Source organism: Cryptomeria japonica, chromosome 10 (genome assembly GCF_030272615.1).
Source record: "Cryptomeria japonica chromosome 10, Sugi_1.0, whole genome shotgun sequence".
Classification (NCBI taxonomy): Eukaryota; Viridiplantae; Streptophyta; class Pinopsida; order Cupressales; family Cupressaceae; genus Cryptomeria; species Cryptomeria japonica.
Genome location: NC_081414.1, coordinates 411,642,518 through 411,668,105, shown reverse-complemented (window position 1 = coordinate 411,668,105; position 25,588 = coordinate 411,642,518). Strand labels below are relative to the sequence as shown.

General features: G+C 36.3%; 1 protein-coding gene across 1 annotated transcript in view; it reads left to right on the top strand.

Annotated features, from left to right (window-relative positions):
• The window catches only part of LOC131038494 (ubiquitin-like-specific protease 1A), a 59,865-nt gene extending 48,625 nt beyond the window's left edge, over positions 1-11,240 (top strand). The window contains exons 5-9 of the mRNA XM_057970931.2: positions 9,264-9,353; positions 9,441-9,560; positions 9,702-9,805; positions 10,345-10,417; positions 10,513-11,240. Coding sequence (XP_057826914.1) covers positions 9,264-9,353; positions 9,441-9,560; positions 9,702-9,805; positions 10,345-10,417; positions 10,513-10,575 — 450 coding nt within the window. The 3' untranslated portion in view covers positions 10,576-11,240. The remainder of the gene's footprint in view (positions 1-9,263; positions 9,354-9,440; positions 9,561-9,701; positions 9,806-10,344; positions 10,418-10,512) is intronic.
• The last annotated feature ends 14,348 nt before the right edge of the window (positions 11,241-25,588 follow it).

The window sequence follows — 25,588 nt, the reverse complement described above, 5'->3', positions numbered from 1 at the left end:
TGTCTGATCATCAGTGTTAGTGTATTTCAACTGAATAGCATTCCTTTGCACCATATCTCTAATATAGTGATATTTGATCTCCTCATGCTTTGATCTGTCATGAAACATAGGATTGACAGATTGCTTCACACAACTTGATTATTACAATGAATAGCAGTCAGCTCCAATGATTGCTCAACCAATCCTGCAAGGAGCTTTTGAAGCCACACTGCTTCTCGAGCTGCCATACACGCTGCAATATATTCTTCCTTTGCGGTGCTCAGTGTCGTTGAAGACTGCTTCATGCTACATCAAGTCATCAAAGCAGACCCCAAACTGAAGCAACAACCAGAGGTGCTCCTCTGATCAGTTACACTCTAACATAGCAAATATCTGGTCTAGTATCAACAATCCAGTCCGCTGGCTGTACATGGTAGGATCTACTAGGTCTTCATGATGATGTGGCTCTCTGAAGCCCAAGTTCTTGCATCAATCTCTTGACCTCCTGGTCGAAGAAACTGATTGCAAAGGTCAACCTGAATAGGTTCTTCCTCACTGAGAGATGTCTCTAGTTATGCGTTGCCAACTTAGTCCAAGGTAGAAAGTTGTGACTTCATTCTTCAGCCTGGGTCACTTCCTCATAGGATGCATCAAGTTCTTCGTCCCTTGAATGCAATTTCTCATCATCCTTATGCACCTCAGTCTGTCCAGTTCACATCGCCAGGGAACATAGAACATGGTATTGTAAACCTTCTGTTTTTCCTTGTCGTTCCGTATCGATGTTGTGCTGCGCAAAGGCCTTTGTTAATTTCCCTTAAAAAATATCCTAAAGGGGACATGGCAGAGTATGTAGGAAATTTAGAGGTTTCAGCCATCATACGTTCCCAATCCAACAATTGAGGGGTTGCGTGAGAAGCTTCCAAGCCAAGCACAAGCTCCTCCACCTGTGTCGTCGAGATGGAATTCTCGCTGCCGAAGGTAATATAAAGCACAGATTCCTCAACTTGCACGACAAGCCACTGCATACGCGATTCACAGGTCCCAGGATTGTAACCTGGCTCTAATACCATGTTGTTTTAGGTGTGCTTGATTAACCACAGGCAATGACATAGTGTTGCCCTCCCAACCATAGACAATATACTGTTATTGTTTCCCCCGAGCACAACTATCTGGCGACCTGCTTGTCTTCTATGCTGTGCTAGGTGTATTCGATCTGCTTATTGTGTGTTGACTCTGTAAAGTTTTATTCAATTGCAATAAAAGAACAAATTATATATGTGAGAATTTTATATGATTATATTGTCTGATAATCTGATTGTTTTGTTGCAGGCTGAAGGAGAGAGATCATTAATATTTTTTATATGTCCTCTCCAAATGATTCATGTCGGGCTTTATATGTTTTAGAAGACCGGTCAATAGATGTCTTGACCGGTCATGTCTTTTAGACATGACTGATCAAGGCACCTATTGATCGGTGTCTTTCCATATTGCACATCCCGATTTCGGTTATGTTTGGTAACTAACATTTAATACTTAAACACTCGGTTGAAACGGTGTTAGTTATGATGCTTTGTTAATGGCCCGATTATAAATGTTTATCGGTATGAACTAAACCCGATAACAAATAGCATTACATATGCTATCGGGTTAATACCCCGATAGCATATTAATGCCGATTCATAATGTCATCGGGTTATTAGCCCGATAGCATTTAGATCGACGCTTAACTATGTTAAGCAAGTCGTCGATCTAATCCATCTTTATCCAATGCCAATATCATAATCATGATCAATGTTACAATCTGATAAACATATTCAGTTCGGAAAGCATAAATCAGATAATCTAATAGCATAGATGAATAAACCATAACAGAATAAAGGAGATCAACGGGTTAGAGAAGTCTTATCTTGCATAAGCTACGAATGCATGAACACTCCCTCTTAGCTTTGGAAGATAGATAAAGTAACTTGCATCACATTTCTCTTTCATAACCAGAATAATGTCAGTCTCCAAGAATATATATCATCTATACATATGATATGAGGTACCATCAGGACACAAGATACAAATATAAAACATCACTCTAAGTATGTGACATAGAGTATCACCTAACCATGTGATATAGAAGATTCATCATTTCATTATGACAAGATATCACCTGAACATGTGATATTAGTATTGCCTAAACACGCAATACTACGGATAAACATATGAGGATGGTTAAATTCTCATCTTATCCAGGTTGTGATATGTGCACAAACATTTTATACAAATGTTTTACCACAACACCATCATGGCACATCCATGACATACTAGAGATCCAACATGATAACTGGTTTAGAGAATCATAAGATCATCACCTTATGATGTCTGCATACAAGTGTTCATAATCTGAGAGATTGTCACCTCTTAGATATGAACGCAGGGGGTGAAACCCAAAATGTCCCAACATGACAAAAGAAGTTTACACATTAAACATCTTATGTACAAAGCAGATTACCTTTCTATCATACCTAAACCTTTTCTGAAGTGATCAATCTTCACTCTGGAAAGAGGTTTGGTCAGAATGTCTGCAGTTTGATCTCCTGTACAAACATATTCTAATTGAATTGCATTCCTGTCAATCATATCTCGTACATAGTGGTATGGGATCTCAATATGTTTGGACCTGTCATGGAATACTGGATTTACTGAAAGTTTTATGCAGCTCTGATTGTCACAATGAATAATAGTAGGTTTCATAGGTTCTCCAAACAATCCCACAAGCAACTTCCTAAGCCATACTGCCTCTCGGGCAGCCATAGAAGCTGCAATATATTCGGCCTCGGTGAAACTTTGAGCTACAGAAGACTGCTTTCTGCTGATCCAAGATATCATGGCTGAACCTAAACTGAAACAACACCTTGAAGTGCTTTTTCTGTCAGTCACGTTGCCAACCCAATCTGAATCTGTAAATCCGTGTAGATCTATATCAACTTTCTCATATTTAAGACCAAGGTTTAGGGTACCTTGTAAGTATCTCATAATATGTTTTACTGCCACCAGGTGTATCTCCTTAGGTTCACACATAAACTGACTTAGAGCATTAACAACATAACAGATATCTGGCCTTGTATTTTTCAATACTGCCATCTGCAGCATGTTTGATCTTGAAAAGCCATTTAGATGAAACAACAAATTTCTTAGTTGGCCTAGGAACAATCTCCCAAACATCATTCTTCATAATGGATTGATACTCTTTAGACATGGCATCCTTCCATACTTGATGTTCAAGTGCATCTGATACATTGTTTGGTTCAACTTTAGAGAGATCATTCATAAGGGCAACATAGCTAGTGAATTTATTAGGCCTTTTACTTTCCCTGAAGGTTCCTGAAGGAGCAACAAAGTTCTGAGCTTCTGTTACAGTCTTGGTGGCCCATAGTGGTCTTTTCTTGAGTTTTTCTCTAGGTGGGTTTTGAATTTCACCTATAGTCTCCTCAGGATTCTCCCTCTGAAGCTCAAGAGTAGGATCTTCTTCTATGTTAGGAGTAGGGATATAGATTTCAGGTTCTATTGTACTTTGGGCTCTTTTGAAGGCCAAGTCTTCTTCAAAGATTACATCCCTACTAAGTTCAATATTTCTTTGACCTTGTATATAAATTCTATAGGCCTTGGATGTTTCACTATATCCTACAAGTATTCCCCTTTTTCCAGAAGGTTCTAGTTTTAGTCTTTTCTCTTTAGGTACATGTATATAGACAAGACACCCAAATATCCTAAGGTGGCTGACATTTTGCTTTATTTTGGTGAAGACTTCTTCAGGAGTTTTATCTTCAAGGTGGGAGTGAGGACATCTGTTTTGTATATATACCGTAGTGCTAGTTGCTTCTGCCCAAAGTTTGATATTTAGATTTTTATCAAAGATCATGAATTTGGCAGCTTCTACAATAGTCCTATTTTTCCTCTCAGCTACCCCATTTTGTTGAGGATTATAAGGTATTATTAACTCCCTCTTAATCCTTGAATTTTTACAAAAATCTTTAAATAATTTTGAAGTATATTCCCCCCCATTGTCAGTTCTTAGGGTTTTAATTTTATTTCCTGAGTAGTTCTCCATTAATGATTTGAATTCTTTAAACCTATTGAGGATCTCTTCCGATTCTTTACATTTCAGAAAGTAGATCCAAGTTTTCCTAGAGTAGTCATCAACAAATATTACATAATACAAAAATCCCCCTAGAGAGGGTTCGGACATAGGTCCACATACATCATAATGAACTAATTCTAATATTTTGCTTGTCTTCCTAGTACTATTTTGGAAGGCACCCTTGGTATTTTTACCTAGGGCACATCCCTTGCACGCTTCTGAATGATATTGCTTCAACTTAGGTAGACCTGTGACAAGATTTCCCATAGATGATAAAGCCCTATAATTCAGGTGGCCTAGTCTTTTATGCCACACCTCATTTGCATTTGTGGCTTCATGAATTAAGGCTAAGTTGGGCTCTGTGTATAGCTCATACAAATAGCCTTGTCTTTGTCCAATGACTTTAGCTTTCTTGATGGTAGAATTTCTCGGCCAAGCCAACACCTTGTTTTCCATGAAGGTCACTCTGTATCCATTATCCTCTAGTGCTAATATGGAGACTGGATTTCTTTTGATGCCGGGGACATATAGTACTCCTTCAAGTTGCAATGACATGCCTGTCTTTAATTTGATGATGCAGGTTTCAATTCCTCTGACTAGATGTGAGGAATCATCTCTGATGGTCACTTCCTCATCATTCTCCTCTATCATGGAGCCTAGCACTTCTCTAAAACTAGTAATGTGTTTGGATGAACCACTGTCGATCACCCATGAGTTAGACTTGTTTGTTGTATGGCTTGTGAGTGCTGAGTAGAGGACATAGTTCTTGAAGTCATCTTCCCTTTTGGATTTTCCTACTTTGACAAATGTGGCATGTTTGGCTCTCTCCGGACATTTCACAACATAGTGTCCGAATTTGTCACACCTATAACATTGAATATGTGATAGGTCTTTCTTTGGAGTGTTCTTGCCTTGATGACTTTTTCTTTTCCTAAATTGCTTCTTCTTACTTTTCTTATTTGCGTTAGTATTTAGGACTTGAAGGTCTTCGTCTATGTTCTTTTGTTTTATTCCAATTTTGTTCTATCTCGACTCTTCTTGGAGACAATCATCTCTTAACCTTTCAAACTTAGGATATTTGGACCTCGCATTAATGCCTTGGACAAATGTATTCCATCCACTGGGCAACCCATCTAGAGCAATGAGTGTTAATTCTTTACTCTGGATCTCATAATCAAGGGTTGCAAGTTCATCTCTTAGGGTTGATATTCGCATGAAGTAGGAGTTGATTGTCTCCTTTTTGTTCATTGTGATATGATTTATCTCTCGTTTCAATGCCAGAGTACGACTTGCATTTGATATCTCAAATGTCCTTTCAAGTGCTTTTAACATTTTGTAAGCCGTCTCTTGTTTCTTTATGATGGTCATTATGTTGTTTCTTACCCCATCAACTATTATTTTAATAGCCTTTTCATTTCCCTCAATCCATGCTGTTTTGTCGAGTTCATTCTCGGGTGCTGCACTTTCAGTTTGAACATATGAATCAACTTTCTGTTCTCTCAAAATCATTTTGATTCTAAACTTCCAAGCTGAAAAATCATCGCTACCTCCGAGTCTATCTTCGAATCTAATAGCGTTGGCCATTTTGGAAATGTGATGTAATATATAATTTTGTTCTTGAATTATTCATAAATTGAATAGCCTCAGATTCGATTAGCCTCGCTCTGATACCATGTAAAGTTTTATTCAATTGCAATAAAAGAACAAATTATATATGTGAGAATTTTATATGATTATATTGTCTGATAATCTGATTGTTTTGTTGTAGGCTGAAGGAGAGAGATCATTAATATTTTTATATGTCCTCTCCAAATGATTCATGTCGGGCTTTATATGTTTTAGAAGACCGGTCAATAGATGTCTTGACCGGTCATGTCTTTTAGACATGACCGATCAAGGCACCTATTGATTAGTGTCTTTCCATATTGCACATCCTGATTTTGGTTATGTTTGGTAACTAACATTTAATACTTAAACACTCGGTTGAAACGGTGTTAGTTATGATGCTTTGTTAATGGCCCGATTATAAATGTTTATTGGTATGAACTAAGCCCGATAACAAATAGCATTACATATGCTATCGGGGTATTTATTAATGCCAATTCATAAATGAATCGACATTAATATGCTATCGGGTTATTAGCCCGATAGCATTTAGATCGATGCTTAACTATGTTAAGCAAGTCGTTGATCTAATCCATCTTTATCCAATGCCAATATCATAATCATGATCAATGCTACAATAAACATATTCAGTTCGGAAAGCATAAATCAGATAATCTAATAGCAGAGATGAATAAACCATAACATAATAAAGGAGATTAATGGGTTAGAGAAGTCTTATCTTGCATAAGCTACTAATGCATTAACAAACTCGATACCAAGGAATGGAGATATAATCCCCCGTTATATCCGCCGATGGTAGCCCTTCCCCAAGGGTCAACACCCTTCAAAGGAACACGTCTGCATCGTATTCTTTCATTAAGGGGTGGCAGACTTTCGAGTCGGCCCAAAAGTAATAATTACTTTATTTATTACATAAGCAAATCGTATTTGATTAATACATTGGTGCATATAAGTGTCTATAACTCAAACCTATAATTGTCTAAGGCCGTGTTAATGTGTATTTTGTACACGACCAAACACAGAATAAAATACCCAGAGGTATCTTATCCTCTTTTGAGTAAAGTCTCCGAATGCTGAAGATATCGCAAAAAGGATCAATCGTAAGGACTTAAAGGTTCTGCTTTGTAGGATCTCTACTCGCGGATAAGCTCTTTGTGGTATGACGTGATTTTGTTGGAATCACAAGAGGACTTACACTCGATGACCCGAACGTCTGATTTGCTGGAATCACAAGATTTCATTGGCCTAGATTTTGAAAAAAAAAAAAGGATGAGGGCGAGGAAAGGATCTAATTCTGACACTAAGAATGTAGGAGCAATGAATAACCTTTGGTGAAATTCTAACTAAGTCTTGTTTTGACATCCCAGGACCATCTCCACAAGGTTAGTGCGATCTTCGGAGGAAAGCTTTATGATGTTCAGATCATCGCTATAAGCATAGACACCATCAGGTTGATGCATATCAGTGAAGAAGCGACAATTGAAGTTAAGCTTAAGCTGAATGATTCCAGTTGACTACACAAGGCAAGTCTGCAATCAACAAACTGCTAGTAGTATGGATATACAAATTTCACCATCAATCAAACACATTTCTTCCACTCATCTAATAACATGAAATCAAATTTGAGAAGTATAAAGACCATGCAAATTGTTGAATCGACCCATAGATTTCACCATTTCTTCAATGAAGTTTTACAAGTCTTTTACAACAACATCTTGGCAACAATCTTTGCCTTCTCTTGCTATTCTACTCTAATTGCTATTCTATCAATTGACTATTCACTATTAGCTAACTATTCACCTACTAACTACTAACTAACTATCATCTATTCTCTGACTACTGACTCTGCTCAATTGACTCAGACCTGGAAGAAAATAGGATTCTAACAAGAAAACCATCAAACTAGACCTACCCCGACCTTAGACCTATTCACCCTCTTCTTCAATCTCACCATCCTGATTCTCCTGAAAGGAAATACTTCATTAAGGCAAACATAAGGTTCTAGGGAGACAACTAACGACCTCCCAAAACTAGTCTAGACTCAACCTGAAAGAAACCTTAAAACGAGCTTCTAGAGATTAGCCCTAATCTAGCCAGCCCAGGCAACCACTCACTCACTCAAAACCTAGCAAGCAGAGAGAAAAACTAACTAAGGGAAAGCAAAACCCTAAAAAAAAAAAAGGGGGGGTCCCCATTTTGATGGGGCAATGTGTGAAATGGTCACAACAGGCCGGTAGGCCAATTAGACAATTTTATTAGCTATGTCGGCCATAGAAGGAATCCGACCATAGCTACAAACATCAACACATCCAGGGTTCACGTTTTTAGATGCCGAAATGTTTCTGAAATGTTTAGTGATTCTAGTTTGATCTTTTTGATATTCTTAATACCTACAGTGCTGATTAGTGAACTCAGAACTGATCTATCATAAGATTATAGTTTGATCTTTAAGATATTGAAAACTGAATTTAAATTAGTATGTTATGTTTCAAAATTTGGAATTTGTAATGGTTTTGTGTAGCATATGTATTGGTATATGACATTCTAAAAACTTATTTTTATTTTTCAGCTACATATATATGCATACATACAATAAACATACTGAAAACGTACTGAACACCCAAAACAATTTTGCCATACCAGCGTTTCGTACCCACTTACCCGTTCCTGTTCCTATTCCCGATTCAGCAACTTAGCTTTTGAACCGTTGATCTGCTGAATAGTGAATTGTGATCTCTTTTATTTCTTTAGAAAATCCAGTTGATAACAAAATAGCCTGGCTTGACCAAACTTCCCTTGTGTGCAGAAATGCCTTAGCAGCAGTCGGTTTTATTGCCAAGGGATAAAAACATTAGATTAAATACTAAAGGCTCTGCCACTCTGCTACAATGATAGAGTTCAAGTGTAATATGCTATAATAAATAAGGAAATGTTCATATTCTACAATGTAGAACGCAAACATTGAGAATTGACTGAGGAATCTCCCAAGGACTCCAATATCACACCATATATTTTAAGAAAGTGGATATCACAATTGTATAACAAATGGGTGGGGACTTAATACGGGTACTATACAATTGATGATGTGTAAGGTAAGATCTGCACATTGTAGTAGATCTCACTGTTCACCATGAATTACAGATATACAAATTGTCTGATAAGAGGGATTTACATCCACTCAAACAATTGATTCTTGCTTTACCAAGTGTCACAACAATATTCATTCATTTTTTGATCTGTTAGCAAACAAACACTAAGACATAATACTCTAACCTACTTATTAAGTTATTAATGATGTTCAATGAGTATCTATAATATTTACAGACAAGTAATTTGGACATTTGTCATGTTTGTAATTTTTGTGCATTATAACATTGTTGACTTGTCTGTTGAGTAATCCATAGGGGACCATTATTGAAGAAAATATTGTTCCATTGATACTATTTACGTAAGTCATGCTAATCTATTGTGATTGTGATATGCAAAAAGGTCTTTATTTTCTAAACTGATTATTCACTCTGCTTTTCAGCTTTATAATAAGACAAAATATGATTACAAAGCTGTCAGGAGATGGACTACTCACAGGAAGATAGGATACAGCCTTACTGATTGTGACAAGGTAATATTGTAATAATGATTTTGCTTATTTCTGGTTTTACTGGTAGCAATATTTGATTGTTTAATGTTTCTGCCCTATTTGATGCAGATATTTGTACCTATCCATAAGGAAATACACTGGTGTTTGGCTATCATTGATATGAGGGCAAAGAAGTTCCAATATCTGGATTCACTTAAGGGAACTGATGCACGTGTGTTGCAAGTTTTGGTAAATGATTATCTGTTTCTCCCCTACTCATGCAAACTTTTTCCTTTTTAAATTTTGGGTGGTTTGGGGTTGGGGGAAACGTGATGGGGGTAGCTATATATGAATAGTAGGGTATGACATTGATTTATGTATCCATTTCAGGCCAAATATATTGCAGATGAGGCAAAGGATAAAACAGACCAGGATCTAGATGTAAGTAATTGGGATCAAGAATTTGTTGAAGATCTTCCTGCACAGGAAAATGGGTATGTCAGGATTGATTTTCAAGAGTTTCTATCAGTTTTTCTCCCATTCTATGCATTCCTCTTTTTTCAGGGATGCTGATTTAGCTTAGTGGAGCTTATTACTGTTGACACAATCTGAATCCTTTAGTGCTCTTTTATCATCTCTTTTATAATCATAGTAAGGTTGAGATTTTTTGCATAGAATGTGCACCGAAAAATTCATGGTTTTGTTGAAATTTTAATTGATAGTATAGCTTTGAGTGTTTTTGGGCCATTGGAAATTGATCTTTCAAGACATTTTTGAAAATTGATGTTACTTTCCAAATAGCACTTTTCTTAGAAGGAAAACAACCGTGCAATTTTCTGTGGTTTATGAATTGTCTGTGCTATTTTCCTATTAAATTGTCATTTCAACATTTTTAGAGGTGATTCTAGATGGATTCTTTGTGCATTCCTTTACCTTCAGATTCCTTTAATGATAGACTCTGGAAAGTATTGAACTTTTTTTCTTGTTGTTGATTGATTGACTGTAGTAATCAATTTCTCTACCTTTTTGACAGGTGGGATTGTGGAGTGTTTATGATCAAATATGCTGATTTCCATAGTCAGGATTTGCCCCTTAGTTTCTCTCAGGTAAAACCAGTAAGATCTATAGTTTATTTAATTATTGGATTGGTGGAGATTGCTATATGATATTCCTCTTGAATTGAGGTAATGAATTTTTGCAGGAAAACATGCCCTACTTTCGTACGAGGACTGCAAAGGAGATCTTGAGACTAAGGGCAGAATAACTAAACTGTTTCCGAAGATTGGTTCATTGAAGTTATTTTGCTGCTCGATGGTTATAGATTCGTGTTGCTACTTGGTAGTATGGTATTAATTTCCTTGCAGGTTGACCACACTTATGACATCAATTTAGCATCAGCACCAGCTTTTGGGAGATTCAAGATATATATCATAATTGGAATGTCTATGCTGCATCTCTCAGCATATGCAGTATATATCAATCTATTTCAATGCCTGCTATATCACTGTTGTCTTCCAAAGGGCACAGTGAAATTTAGTGCATAGCTGAGTCACGCCATTTCTAGGATAACATGGTGGTAATAGTAAAGTTGCCATTTTAGAAATTTCTTTTCTGTAATCAAGGCTGCATTTCTTGTAACAATTTTTGTCGATTTGGTTTCTTTATGCTTGCAGCAGGATGTCTGTTTGCTTTTTTGTCTTGTCAACAAATTATTGGAGAGTTTGTTAGCTTTATGCTGAGACGGAAGCACATATCGATTTATTCTGTCACCTTTATGCCCAATTGGACGAAGCTATAAAGTTGAATTGTAATGTATATATGAGGAGCAATTCATGCCTGGAGCAATGTAACATTTTGTATATGCGAGAGCATGCACCTGAAGAAACACAAAAATTACCTTAAGTTGATAATGCAAGCATATTTGAGGAAGTACATACTATATGAAACACAATAATTGGCTATCTTCATAATGCTAAGTATAATCAGCACCATAATGTTTTATGGAAAAACCATTTGATGTACAAAGCTATGCAGCGCTTCTGCTTCTCCTGTAGGTGCATGATTTGAGATTTAATTGTGTAGGAATCTTGAAAACCAATGAAGAAAGATTGTGCCTAATATGAGTTGAAAATGTTATTTTCTACAAAAGAATATGCATTTCTAATAAGCAACATTGATACTTATGTCTCATTAATGTTAATCCCTTAGCATCTCATATTTTCTACAGAATCATACCAGTGTTCATTTGGCACCAATACCTTCAGTAAGTAAAGTTTGGGAAGGGGTAACGTGCAAGTAGCATCCATTTACAGGTCTTTATAGTTTTGTATTTTGTATTTGGTGCAGATTTATTTACAAAAGCTTGCATCACTAGTATGCTCTAATTTATGTATCTTAACCCTTAGGCACACATTCCTGTAAGTGTACGTAGCTGCATACACACTAAAGTATGTTATTGATCTTCAGTGATCTGTATGCTATTTTTTTGATGAACTGTAAAAAACACTGGAGATAGTTTCCTAACATTCACCAGCTTGGATATCCTTGTGCCGACCCTGCAAACACCACGGAACATTGTATATTAACCTTTAATGGATGTAGTTACACTAAGACAATTTCTTATGTTCTTATGTAAACGTAAACAAAAACATAAAACACAGATGTAATAATTCAAAGAGAGCACACCCAATGATTGAGACATGTTTTACCTTGGGGAAACCCTGAAGGGGTGATAAATTCCGCAAAAGTGAGCATCTTGCTCCTCATATCAGATACAAATGTGAAAATTGCACCATTGGCTACAAAGGGCTATGACTACGCATACACATCTAAAAATGCCTGCAGTGTGCCTCCACTGTGACACCTCGGCTTTAATGCTTACAACAGTCAATATAGATGGTATTGGATGACACCTCTGCTCTAATGCTTACAAGAATCAATATGGATGATACGAAGGCTAAAACATGAGAGCCACTCCCTCTTAGCGGTGTTTACAATAAAACATGTCCTCTTGTATGGACTCATGGATGCCAAAAATGGAAGATCAAATTTTGAAAAGAGATTGAAATGTTATAAACTCTTATGACATTCTTCACATACTCTTATGACATTCTTCACATTTGCTTAAATTGTGGGGAATTCACTGCTTCTAGATGGTGGGGTTTTTGATATTGCTATGGTCAAGAACAAATTGTTGTGGTTAATGACATTTTTGATGGTTTTGCTGAAACTGGTTACTATTTCATTTGGTCATTTGTACTTATGTTTTAAGACATCCTTGAAATGCTTCGGATCATCCCAAATCTATTTTTGGTAAAGATACAATTTTTTTGACAATCAAAACCTCTTAACTCGTGTCTTCATTGTAAGGCAACTTTTAAATTGTTTTTTTTAATATGAAGGCAAGAGCCATAAAATGTATTAGTTGAAACAAAGGGCAATACATAAACAACCAAGTAAGACCATTTTTGCAGAAATGGCCTACTATGAAGCCTTTGAAAAAGGATAACTCCTGTTTGGTAAAATGTGAGCCTATTCTATATAATTGCCCACAGGGATTCCCTGATAAACTGCTCACAAGGTTCAAAATAACACAGCGATTTTGACTAGCCTAGTAACATTTCCGAAAACTAAAGCCGATTTAAACACAGTAAAAATCAAGATCCTAGGCTTTAATACTATTCAGTATGCAAAAATCATAGGACTTCATTAAACTTTTTCATTTTCTTAGCTGAATGAATGGGTTCCTTTGTGGCCTCCTCAGTTGTTTGAGCTGCCATGAAATTCTCAGCCCTCTCTTGACTACCATGGGCGACTCCTTCAACCATCTGAAGAATACAATCCACCTCAAATCTAGTACCCTGTGCACCAATCTTTGTTAGCTAAGTGGTCTGCCTCGCTGTTTGCCTTGCCTATATATATGGTTCAAGCTAAAAGCTTCCAGATGTTTTAGAAGTGCCAAAGTCCTATCAAGTAAGGCACCCAATTTCTAGTTGGAGTGTGCCCTTTGCTTACTGCATCTATTATAATTGAGGAATCACCCTCAATTTCAACTTTGGGGCATTTTATTTCGATGCAAAGGAGAATACCATTTAAAAGTGCATTAAACTCTGCCACATTATTAGTATCTTCGGGGAGGGGAATAGAGGCTTTGCCAATTACTGTGCTTGTACTGTTCCTTGCAATTATTCCTTCCCCAGAAAGCCCTGGATTGCCTCTGGAAGTTCCATCAAAATTTAGTTTAACCCATCCTTCCTTGGGATTGGCCCAAACAGCTCGATTTCTTAATGAGTTTGATTTCTTACTATAACTTGCTGCTATAGGAGGTTCTTCAGCCCATGACATTAAATGACTATGATCGCAATGTTCCAACATCTTGACCAAAATTTTGCAGCTGACTCACCCATGGGGAGGTTTTTGGTCAGCAAAACTCGAATGATCCAAAAGTCAGCTATTTTTTTTTCCCATGCCCTCTTTAAAACCCCATTTGGCCTTTCTTGGCAACAATACTTTCAACCCAACTTTAGAAAGTATGGTTGAGTTCCATGCTTGTTACCTCTAAGAGTGCAATCCTCCAGGTTGGAGATTCAGTTTAGATCCTTTGCACATGGTTGTCCTACTCCTTGCAGCTTCTCTTGTTGTCGAAGCCCTCGCATAGGTTCAACCTCAACCCTCTTGCTCTTGTTAGCCAACCAACAATTGAGGAACAACTCTAGCTTGAGTGAAGTTGGACTTACAACATAAAAAGTGCAATGTATATTTTTATCCAACCAGATATAGTCTATATTGATTCTTTCTCCTTAACATCTCTCATCAAGATGAGGCTCCCAAAAACGACATCATAAGCATCTAATGGAATTAGATTTCCAACTTCCTCTTAAAATTGCGGGTTGACTCCAAATTACAACTTATGTTGCTTGATATGTGTCATATCGACTACACGTTGCAGCCACCTGAAATAGTGTGAATGTAATTGGTCTGCAGTATCCACACTTATGAGGGTCCCAAAAATGAAATCACAAACATCTCAATGAAATTACATTTCTAAGACTCTTTTTAAAATGTGGGTTGAGTGCAAATTTCAACTTATATTGCTTGATGTGTCATTTCCATTCCATGTTGCAAGTTGCAACCAGCTTTAATAGTAGGAATGCAGATGATTTGCAATATCTAAGCAAACTTTATTGACAAGCTTATATAGAAGGAGGTTTACTTTCGAACATGAATAAAAAAGAGCTTTGAACTTACTTTTCACTTGAAGCTTGATGTGGAAAGTTGATTGAGCTCATCTCATCACAAGAGCCATCTTTTACCTCACGAACAACCATATAATTTGTGGTACAAAACAATCTCGTCTATTTTGAGTAATTTCAATAACTTTGCTCACATGGGACATTATTGTCCACCTTATGTCAACGTGCGAACTTTGTATTTGAGCACCAACAGCTCTCCTTGTAATGCTCATTTTGATTAGAATGAGAATAATGAAATTCACTATTAGTAGTTGAGGTTTCATTCTTCTTGTCCTTACCTTCGCTTTGCTCTTTATTCTTTTCACCACTAAGTCGTTAGTCACCTCATTTTTTTGTGAAGGAAGAGTTAACCTTCCATCTAACTCGAGGTAGTGTGCTTTTGTATAATCCTTATTGATATCTCACAGTTTGGCCATCAAAATAGGCTCTTAGATGACCATATCCACCAATGTATTTCATTGAAACTATTTGGTCTATAACATCCTTCCCTAATTGAGCCACTTTATTCTCAAACTTGCTGATACTTGTTTGGATAGCCCTTCCCTTTGCCTCGAGTAATTGAACCACATCAACCTATCATCTTCATGGCAAATATGATAAAATTGCTTCTTTAGTAGTCACTTAAATTCATCCCACTTGGAGATTGTGCCAGTTCTCAAAGTTCCAATGAATGTGCGTAACTCTCATGCCATGCAAGAGCATATTTGAGAAACACAACCTTTTAATGAGACAAAAGGTGGGGGCTAAAACCATTGATCCATCTTTGAAGAATCTCGTAGTGGTTTCTATTGATTTTTAAAATGCTACATTACAAGTGCAAATATCATACACCAAAAATATTATATTACTCATTGATTACATACTTATAGGATATTCATATGTTATGATATATGAAACCTCCTTCCTAAATATATGCATGATTTTAATAGCTCATAAAACAAACACCCCTAAATAATTATTTCTCACTAGAATTCATTTGTGAGTTTCTACTATAACTCACTTTTATTTTAACACATTATTATGCTTACCAATGTGAACACTAACATGATTTCTAACACCCCTCTCAATGTGAACATGGGGAGAGTACAACACATGAACTGCATATAGATTCATATGCCTACATTTATTTTTAGGTTTGCATACTACTAATTGGATCTGCCTGCACATGATCACCTACATACCTGAATTTATCTTGCTTTCTTTTCTAGCGAATTCATCATTGACTAACCGTAATTATAAGTCTGATAGTTAGAGGATCTTTGTAGTCACTTGCTTTCCTACACAATTGTTTACAATGTTGATGACGTCCACATTCTTCTCTTTTAAAACTTGAACACTTTCAACTACAGTAAGATCGACTCTTGTGACTTATGATTTTGGTTCAAATGAAATGCAACTCTCATCAACCTTTGATGTTTTTCACATAGGTCTACCACATACATGTACACACACATGAACATATTCATTTGTTCACCTCATATGGTTTTTTTGGTTACCACTAACCATTTCAAGATCCATGAACTACATTATACTAGTGCTTTTGTTTTCACTAAAATATTTTTCATCACACAATATCTTTTTGATAGGAAGTGCATTAATATTGAAAGCAACTTCATCGTTAGTGGTTGACATAGTTGGTACCTATTCATGCATATATATGTGTGTGTGTGTGTGTGTGGAGAGAGAGAGAGAGAGAGAGAGAGAGAGAGAGAGAGAGAGAGAGAGAGAGAGAGAGAGAGAGAGAGAGAGAGAGAGAGAGAGAGAGAGAGAGAGAGAGAGAGAGAGAGAGCAACTATATTTAATTTTTTTTTTTTTTTTGCATGACATCCAACCAATCTAATCATCCCATACAACCAAATCCACTTTTTATATCCGCTTCTAGGAATAAAGCTCCCCTAACTATATCCTTTACAATTTGACAATAACCTTGTGTGCCATCCCTAAAAGCTCATAGCACAACCATTTTGGCACCAAACTTATGAAAATCTTAAAAAAAAAAAGAATGAGCAATCTGATGTAAGCTAATCTACAAAAATGTGACATTTGTAGCAAAGCATGAGAACAAATATTTATAGGGAAACTCCATTGTTTGAAGCCTTGGATTTGGGATACAATGCCTCTAATGGAATTTATGCACATCAACAACTTGACATAGTGAAATATTTCCTATACTTCTAACGGAGCCACACATTCAAACTTAAAATGTCTTCTAAGTCCACTAGTATTGAATCATTGTCCACTATATCCAATCTTTTTGATTTATTTATTCATTGGCTACATATTTATAGAATTTTCACATCTTATAATATAGGAAACCTTCTACAACTTCTAAATATATGAGTGATTTTAATAGTTCATAAAACAAAATCTCCTTAATAATTATTTTCTCATCTAGAATAGATTCGTGAGTTATTACTATAAGTTACTTTTATTTTTATAATTAATTCTTTTTTCTTGCACTCTCCCATAATTAATTTAATTATTTTAGTTATTTCATTAGTTAAGTAAGTCTTCTATAATTAAATAAATTCTTTAATTTATCTAATTTTTCACTTTTTCTAATTTCTTCTAAAATAAATTAAATATTTATTTTATTTATTTATTCTTCTTATGCAATTAATTATTTAAATATTAATTAAATCCACTGCACGACACTCACTTCGAGTTCCATAGATCAATCAATCCACTTAACCAAATCACCAATTCACTTAACAATCCAATCAAATCAATTGAAGATATTCATGTCAACAGCTATGCCTACTGCTTTGTCGTTCGCTACGACTACGTTGCAGTCCGCTGCTAGAACACAGTCCACCTACCGCCGCTAGGGTTTTGCAGTTTGCCGCAATTGGATTTGGTGCGACGGTGTCTGTGGTTGCTGGCTTTGGTCCACGATTTCAGCAAGGGCTGAAGAGACGAAATGTTGACAAAGGGTTTATACCTTTTTCAAATGCCATTTGCATTAAGTTGAAAGTGCAGACAGAAGAGGAAATAGATTACAATGTTTATGTTTTTTTCCACATAAGGAGTTATCTGCCGGTTTAGGGGTTTGCCTAGCCTCCCTTAACTGCATTCTTGGATCTGGGAACCACTCATTACTGATAAAGTTCATATTTACCCCACGATTAAAGGGTTTTTTGTTGCAAAGTTTGAGAATGCTTAGGACAGAAATATAATATTACGTGATCATTATTTTAGTTGGGAGGTTATGCTGATGATTAAACCTTGGCACTCAGATTTCAATCCTTCCTCTGAAACGTTTAGCAAGATCCTGATTTGGGTTTGACTTCCTAATCTTCCTCTTCATCTATCGGTTGATCCTCTTTTAGAGGAAGTGGGTGAAGCCCTTGGTGGATGATGAATCTTTTAATATTATTCACTCTACCTTTGCCTGTATTTTGGTCGAAATGGATGTTTCAAAAAAGCCGCCTGTTGAGATTGTGCTAAAATCTTCTAAGGGATGCTGGGTTCAATCTTTGGACTATGAGAGGATACCTTTTTGGTGTAGAAGATGTTTTAAAACAGGTCACACAGTTGCACAATGGAGATTAGAGAAAAAGACTTTGTTGGCTTTGTGGTGGAAAGGGGCTTCTGAACAACACTATATGGTTGAGAAAAAATCTAAACAACCTAGGGGTTTTTCTCGGGTGGTTGCATTGGATTCACAGTGTGTTGCGATATCCCCACTGGAGACCACAAATGGTGGGAATGTTGATGCAACATCTTCTTTGGATGTCTCAAAGGGAGGGAACATTGATGTTGACTAGGTTGTACATGGTGATTCCCCAAATGCGAGAGAGATTGGGCCTCAGGCTACTATGTCTTGTGATAGCATTCTGACAATCAATCTCAGTGGCTCTTCTGATTTTGGGAGGAATACCGTTGATTCCCCTGATATGGTGAACACTCTTTTTGCTGGTTCTCTTTCTCAGATTGATGGTGGACCTTTGCTGGCTTGGCATAACAAGGCAGCACAGGTGGAGGAGGGTTGGATTACTGTTAAAGTAAGAAAGCTAAGCTTTCAAAACCTTCTTTTGATATGACTCTTCGATCCCACAATAGTAGTACTAAGTGCAAATCTTGATGGTTTTAGTTTGGGGGAGCCCTGGCTGGATTTTTTCTGGCCTTTCTCTGGATTTGTTTCAGGTTGTGGGAGCCTTTTGTGAAAACCCATATCTTTGTTTTTGGGAGTTTTATTCCCTGTTTGGCTTTGTCTCTACCCCATCATTGTAATTTTAAAAATGTTTTCTATGGGACTGTTTTGTTGTTGTGGTCTGTTTTGGCTTAATGTCTTGTCAAGTCCAAATTGATCTCCTTTTGTAAAGGGTTTCAGGTCCCTTCAAAACTTGTTTTTTCTTTAATAAAAAAACAAGCCAATCAAATCACTTGACCGATCAATCAGTCTCCATCACACAATCAATTTACTCAATCAATTCCTCTCATCAAACCTCAACCATTGATCATCAAATCTCCTCTGTTCATCACCATCGATCGATATCAAAATTTTTTCCAATGTAACCTTGATTATCCATGATAAACAACCACAATCCTCAAGCTTTCTTGCATTGAAGTTGTTCAAATAGTGCTTAAGATAAATTCTGAGGGCAATAATACTATCAAATTTAGAAAGTGAGAAGAACAATGGAGGCCAAAATGAATGTTTGTTTAATTAAGGTATAATTATTTTTGATTTAATTTTGCTTTCATTTCGATTTTCTATTGTTGTGATTTGGAATTCATTGTGTTTCTTAGGCTTTTTTGTGGTTAAGCTTATTATTGAATCACAATGTTTAAATTTCATAGTCATACATTGAGCAGTCAATAGGCCTTCGAACAATTCAAAGACTATTTATTCTCACCTCTAGTGCTGATTCCCCTATACAAGGGAAGCCATTGATTATATATATTTAAGCTATAACATCGACAATAAGGGCTATCGTGGCACATCATGACGAAGGGAAAAAAAGATCCATATATTCTATAACTCACACACTAGTAAGGTATGAGCTCAATTACACACCTTTTGAGCCCCTATGCCTAGTAGGTGCCTTTGCCTCCAAGAAGCTATAACATTATATGCTATATCACTAGATAAAGCTTGTGGAAAAGATAGATCCTTTGAGATACCTACTCAGCAAATCAACCCGTTTAGACTTGATGAAACCTTATTTGTCGATTGATTGTCTTGACCTCACATCATCTTCATCATTATATTATCAACAATAGGACCTAAAACCCACCAGGCTAGTTTAGGTATGACATTAACAACCAACACTTTGATCGTTGTCCCTCTTGAGGTCTTGACATTCCTTCCTCATCTTGGTAGATTATTGCATTAGTTAGCATTTAAAATCCCAAAAATCAGAATTCAACCAAAAATATAAAAAAAACATCTACCTCATCATCATACATCCACAACATCATTAGCATTTTTAGCATCCATTAGCATAACTCGATAGTCTCCAAAAGTCTTTTATGGTTAACACATGATCAAAATTCAAGAGAAAACAAATGGACCTTAAAATTGATCCTACTTAAGATCCTACAAGCACAATGCAGTTTTCGTCATCACCAGAGTCACATCATGCACCCCATGTAGGAACTACCATGCAACCACCTAATAATGAATTTACCTTGAAAAATACTAGCAATAATATAAGCCAAGAGGAAATCGATGACACATCAAAAGATCCTAGAGTCCTCAAAGTCATGAAGGAACTTTTGTCCAAAGATCCTAATAGATACTTCTTGTTGCTAGCACAAAATGGAGCCAAGCTTCCTCCTTATTTTAATATCTACACTGTGCAAGAACTTGTGCCTAACATAGTGTCCCAAAACTTAGGATCCACACACATCCCCTTGCTACAAAATGATCTCATGTCTCAACAGTTAAATATGGCTATGCCTTTGACAACTATACCACATGACATGATCCACACAAATATCCCTCCACTCTCCACGTATGGCCTACAATTCACCAATTCGCTATTTACCACACCATTCCTTGACCCAAATGACTGAAATAGAAACACCATGAGTTTAAGCTAGACGAAGACACACACATATCATAATGCAAGTCATAAAAAATTAATTCCAACCCATAACAACCAACAACCCAACAAACCACTTCTGATATTCGAGACCAACACCAACAAACCTATACAACAAAACACTACAAACCCATTGCAACAAACATACCTCAAAACCACCTAACACCACAGAAAACACTTAAACCTCTAAGACCCAAACCTTAAACACTAACTACAAATTTATTGAACCAAACCTTTATAACGTGCAACCCCCAAACACTCATGCGACATCATTAAACTAAATCTTCAATGCTCAAACCTCAAACATTCATATAATACCACCAAACCCACATAATAATTTATTTATCCCCCTCACCATTGCAACACCACCCCATTGCATCAAACACCTATAGAAAAAACACTTGCTACACACATCACACATATTTCACCCGACACAAAATGTTCGCTAATCAATATTCTACATACATACATACCGCCACCTAACCTGACATCCTCATCTAACTTGAATACCCACCACATGAATTAACAACACATTCAATCAAAATACTTACCCTCAAAATCCATACACACATACATTCAATCAGCCATTGATTTACCAACATAGAATCCCTTTCATTGATCTCAATCAACTACAAACATTTTTTCCTCCAACCAACAATTTTTATGTAACACCAACAAAAAACAAAAATCCTATTATAGCAAGTACAAAATCTGTAGCAACAAATGATCAACATACAAGTCGTCAAACATAAAAGGACATACACGATAAAGGAATGATGTTCCTATCCATTTGAAAGAACATTTCACATGCCACCTTTCCACTTTTAAATGCCAAAATTTGATAAAGACAAGGGGAAGGGAGACCCTAGAGATGATATTCGGGATTTCACTTCTTTCCTCGAGGTTTCTTATAATGATGCATATCTCATGTGCCTCTTCCCACAAAGTCTTGGTGGGAAAGCCATGGAATGGTTCTCACATCTACCACCTAGTTTACAAATATGTAATGAGTTAGTAGGGAAATTTATTGCACACTTTGCCTACAAAATGGAACATGAGATATTAATGCCATACCTTTGCAACACAAAATAGAAGAATGGGGAATCTTTTGCCTCATTCTTAAAAAGATGGAGAAATCTTGCAAGCAAATGACCGTGTAATATATTAGAGAATCAACTAGTCCAAATCTTCATCCAAAATCTAAACCAAGAAGTGATGTTCTAGCTTCAAATCCAATTTTTGAACATATTTAATGAAGTTAGAGAGAAGGGAATCTTCATATAGAAATCCCTAATCACAAAAGGACTTGTGAAAATTTACAAAGATACTAATAATGGTTACTCCAATGCAACAAATGACAAATCATAATTTTGGTCACAAAAAAAAATCATTACAAATGATGGTGTTGTGAATGGCAACATGATCAACAAGGCTCAACCCCTGATAAACCTTAAAGATCTTCAAACACATAAAAAACACATCGACCACACTATAATGATTAATCAAAAAACATGGCTCAAAGTAGCTCATATTGTGGTCCTCAAGAACCAATAACAACAACAAACCTAGATAGAAATACATGCACTTAGGAACTCATTGAATCATCTTTGAAGAAGCTAATACAATCCAGTTCCATTACACTCCCAGAGATAAAACACTATGAACCAGGACACTTCAAACCATCCTAGTGGAATGATATCAACTTCTACGAATATCACACGACTAAAGGGCCTAAAACTTCTAATTGCTATAAACTTAAGAATATTTTCCATGATATCATTGTTCAAGGAGACATAGAAGTGGAGACCCCATCAAGATCCTCAAACATAAATCACACGATTTTCAAAGATCCCTGGAAAATCATGGGAAAGGTAAGGCCTCCTGTTCGATGAAGTATTAGGACAACAATATGAGTTACATTAATGTCACCTATGAATACACAATCAATCAAATGCAATACATTGACAATTATTTTTCAATTATCATCATAAAGAGAAAAAATTCTAATGTTGTTTCCATAACTTGTCGATCCAAAGTGAGATTGCATGGAGCCACTTCAAGGTCACATCTTGCTAATGAGTACAACCTTTTAGAGCACCTAGGAAAATTACCTACCCATATGTCTATCCTCGAGCTATTGTGCATCTCTCTAGAACATAAGGTTGTCTTAGACAAAGCTTTGCAAAAGTTTTCAGATCCCATTGACATAAATGTAAACCTATTTTAGGCCATGGTAGGACATCTTGCAACCTTGCAGCATGCCACATTCACTGAGAAAGATGTGCCTTAATGCAAAATTTACAATAACAATCCTTTGTGTCTTAAAAATTTCATACACAAACAAAAAATTAGATGAGTTTTGATAGATTGGGGATTAGAACTCAATATTTGTACTTTGAACTTGGTCAAAACATTTGGATTCTTCAGGGGATGTATAGACACCTAAAGAGAATTGTGATAAGAGCATCTAACCGAGGGTGTCATAATACTTCCGATTAGAGTTGGACCTCTAGTTAAGGAAAAATTATGTCAAGTCTTAGACCTTAATCTTGGAGAAAACCTCCTCCTCGGCCAACCATGGATTCACTCTATGAAAGACATCCCTTCCACAAAACATCAATGCATCAAATTCCTCTATGATGACACAAAGATCACTATATCGGGTTATCCAGACCCTTCCAGTATTGCAATAATTCAAAAGCAATTCCCATAAATATTGTACCGATCAACCAAGTGGCCTCATCCTCCATCACATCCTACATTGGCCCACTATCCAAATTTTATACTCCATCTTTCTCTAACCCTAAGATCAAGGTTCAAGTTCAAGATCAAGGTTGTGGTGAGTTCATTATTGGAGAATCTTTCTACATTGGTATATTACCAAACTCACCCAAATCTTATGGTAAACTACATCTAATCTAGAAGAACAAGAAAGTCACCATACAATATCAACCTCCTACCACATTTGTTAAGTGGGGTGAAGTTGACAAAGAATCCATAGAAGAAGATGTTTCGACTTGGATTTATAGGGATGAAGAAGATTCAAAACCAGTTAAGTTACATGTTGAGCAATATGGTAAGGGCTTCACAATTATGGAACAAAAGGATATGATGACCACAATGGCCTAGGACCACAAAAATAATAATTAAGGATCCCATTTAACCTCCACAATTGTCAAAGATTAAAGGGATTGGGTTGATATTGTTGAATATGGGAGCTCCTAATACTAATTTTCTTTTGAGTAAATACATGAACGCTATTGATGGTGTCAAGACATCCAATGGAGATAACAATTTAGATTCCTATGATAATAAATATGTCAATGGTCATGCATCGAACAAAACCTTTTTGGATCCTAATGATTCCTTAGTCTTTATCGTAAATACTTTATCCATAGAGTTTCCTAACACTGATGATAACATATCCCTAGTTTACCTTGAACTTATCAATTGGAGCTAACAAGGCCCTCCGAACTTGGACGTTTTTAAAATGATGAAGCCATTGCTGAGTTTGTGGATCTTCAAAAGGGACTACCCTTGGGTGATCATAAAGTTGGTTTTGCGATGAAATTTAATGTTATGACTACTTTGGAGACTTCATTCCACCTTCAAGTCGCAAAGTACAATTTTGAAAAATAAAAATAATAGGTCTTTAGGTGAAAATTGAAAGACACCTTCTGACTATGAATAATTGAAAAGAAGAAATGTATCTAAGGGTGTAGACATCTCTGAGGTTCCTGAGGATGGAAGGATGGATGTACTCCCAACAAGTCAAGAGAGATCCCCATTGTCAGCTTAGAAATCACAAGAGGTCAACGTTGGTACGATAAAAAATCAGAAGATTGTCCACATTGCCGCATCTCTCAGACACAAAAAGGATATATTTTACCAGATTCTTCACATAAAGTTAAATGAAATTTTCTTGGTCATATGCCAACATGTCTGGACTAGACCCTGAACTAATCCTACATAATGTACCTCTTTATCTAGGAGAAAAGCTCGCCTAATAGTAGTAAAGAAAGATGCATCCACTTTTTTTTATCTCTTGGTAAAAGTTAATCTCAAGAAACTATTGGATGTTGATTTCATCTGGCCCATTGATAATGTATAATGAATCTCTAATTTGGTACTAGTCACCAAAGCCATTAGGGTCATTAGAATTTGCACATATTTTAGAAACCTAAATAAAACACGTCCAAAAGACGAGTTTCCTCTACCAGACATCGACATGATTGTAGATCTGAAGGTTGGTTATGATATTTTATGATTAATAGTGTAGTGTCCTAAATTATGCCTAGTTCATTTATGAAACTTACGCATTGTGCCTAGTGCATTTATGACAAGCCTCATGATCAAGATCAAATTACTTTGACAGATGAGGTCAAAAGACAAAGTGCCTCCAATTTCCCCAAAGCCTCAATTGGGACCATTTTGGTGAGTACGACGATGCGTCGCACAGACGTCTGTGCGCTGCACTAACATCTTATCAGATTCTCGAATTAAAATCACATGTCTTGCATCAGACATTTTTGGATGCGTTCCCCTTTGCTTGAATTTATCCATAACGGTTCCACACACCTTTTCATTTCATTAAAATATCGTTTCCTTGTTCATTTTTGGCTCTCTAGACTCTCTAAGCTCTCTAGACACTCTTGAAAAACAAAGCTCTCAAAAGATCACTCACTCATTCTCTTAGCTCTCAAGCTCTTGGTTCTCATTGTGGATAGTTGGCAATTATCTTGCAACAACAACACCATCTTGAGATTCATCATTCTCTTATCTCAAGAGAGGGGTTTGGATGGAATGATTTGTCTTCTCTCTTATCTCTTATCTTGCAACATTGTATATCTTACATTGTTGTATTTCTAAATGTATCTATTGAATAGGTGCATTTAGTCTATTATTTATCATCTTTTTTCCTCCATTAAATAGGGATTGTTTCTATTCCATTTATCATTTATCCTGCATCTCATGT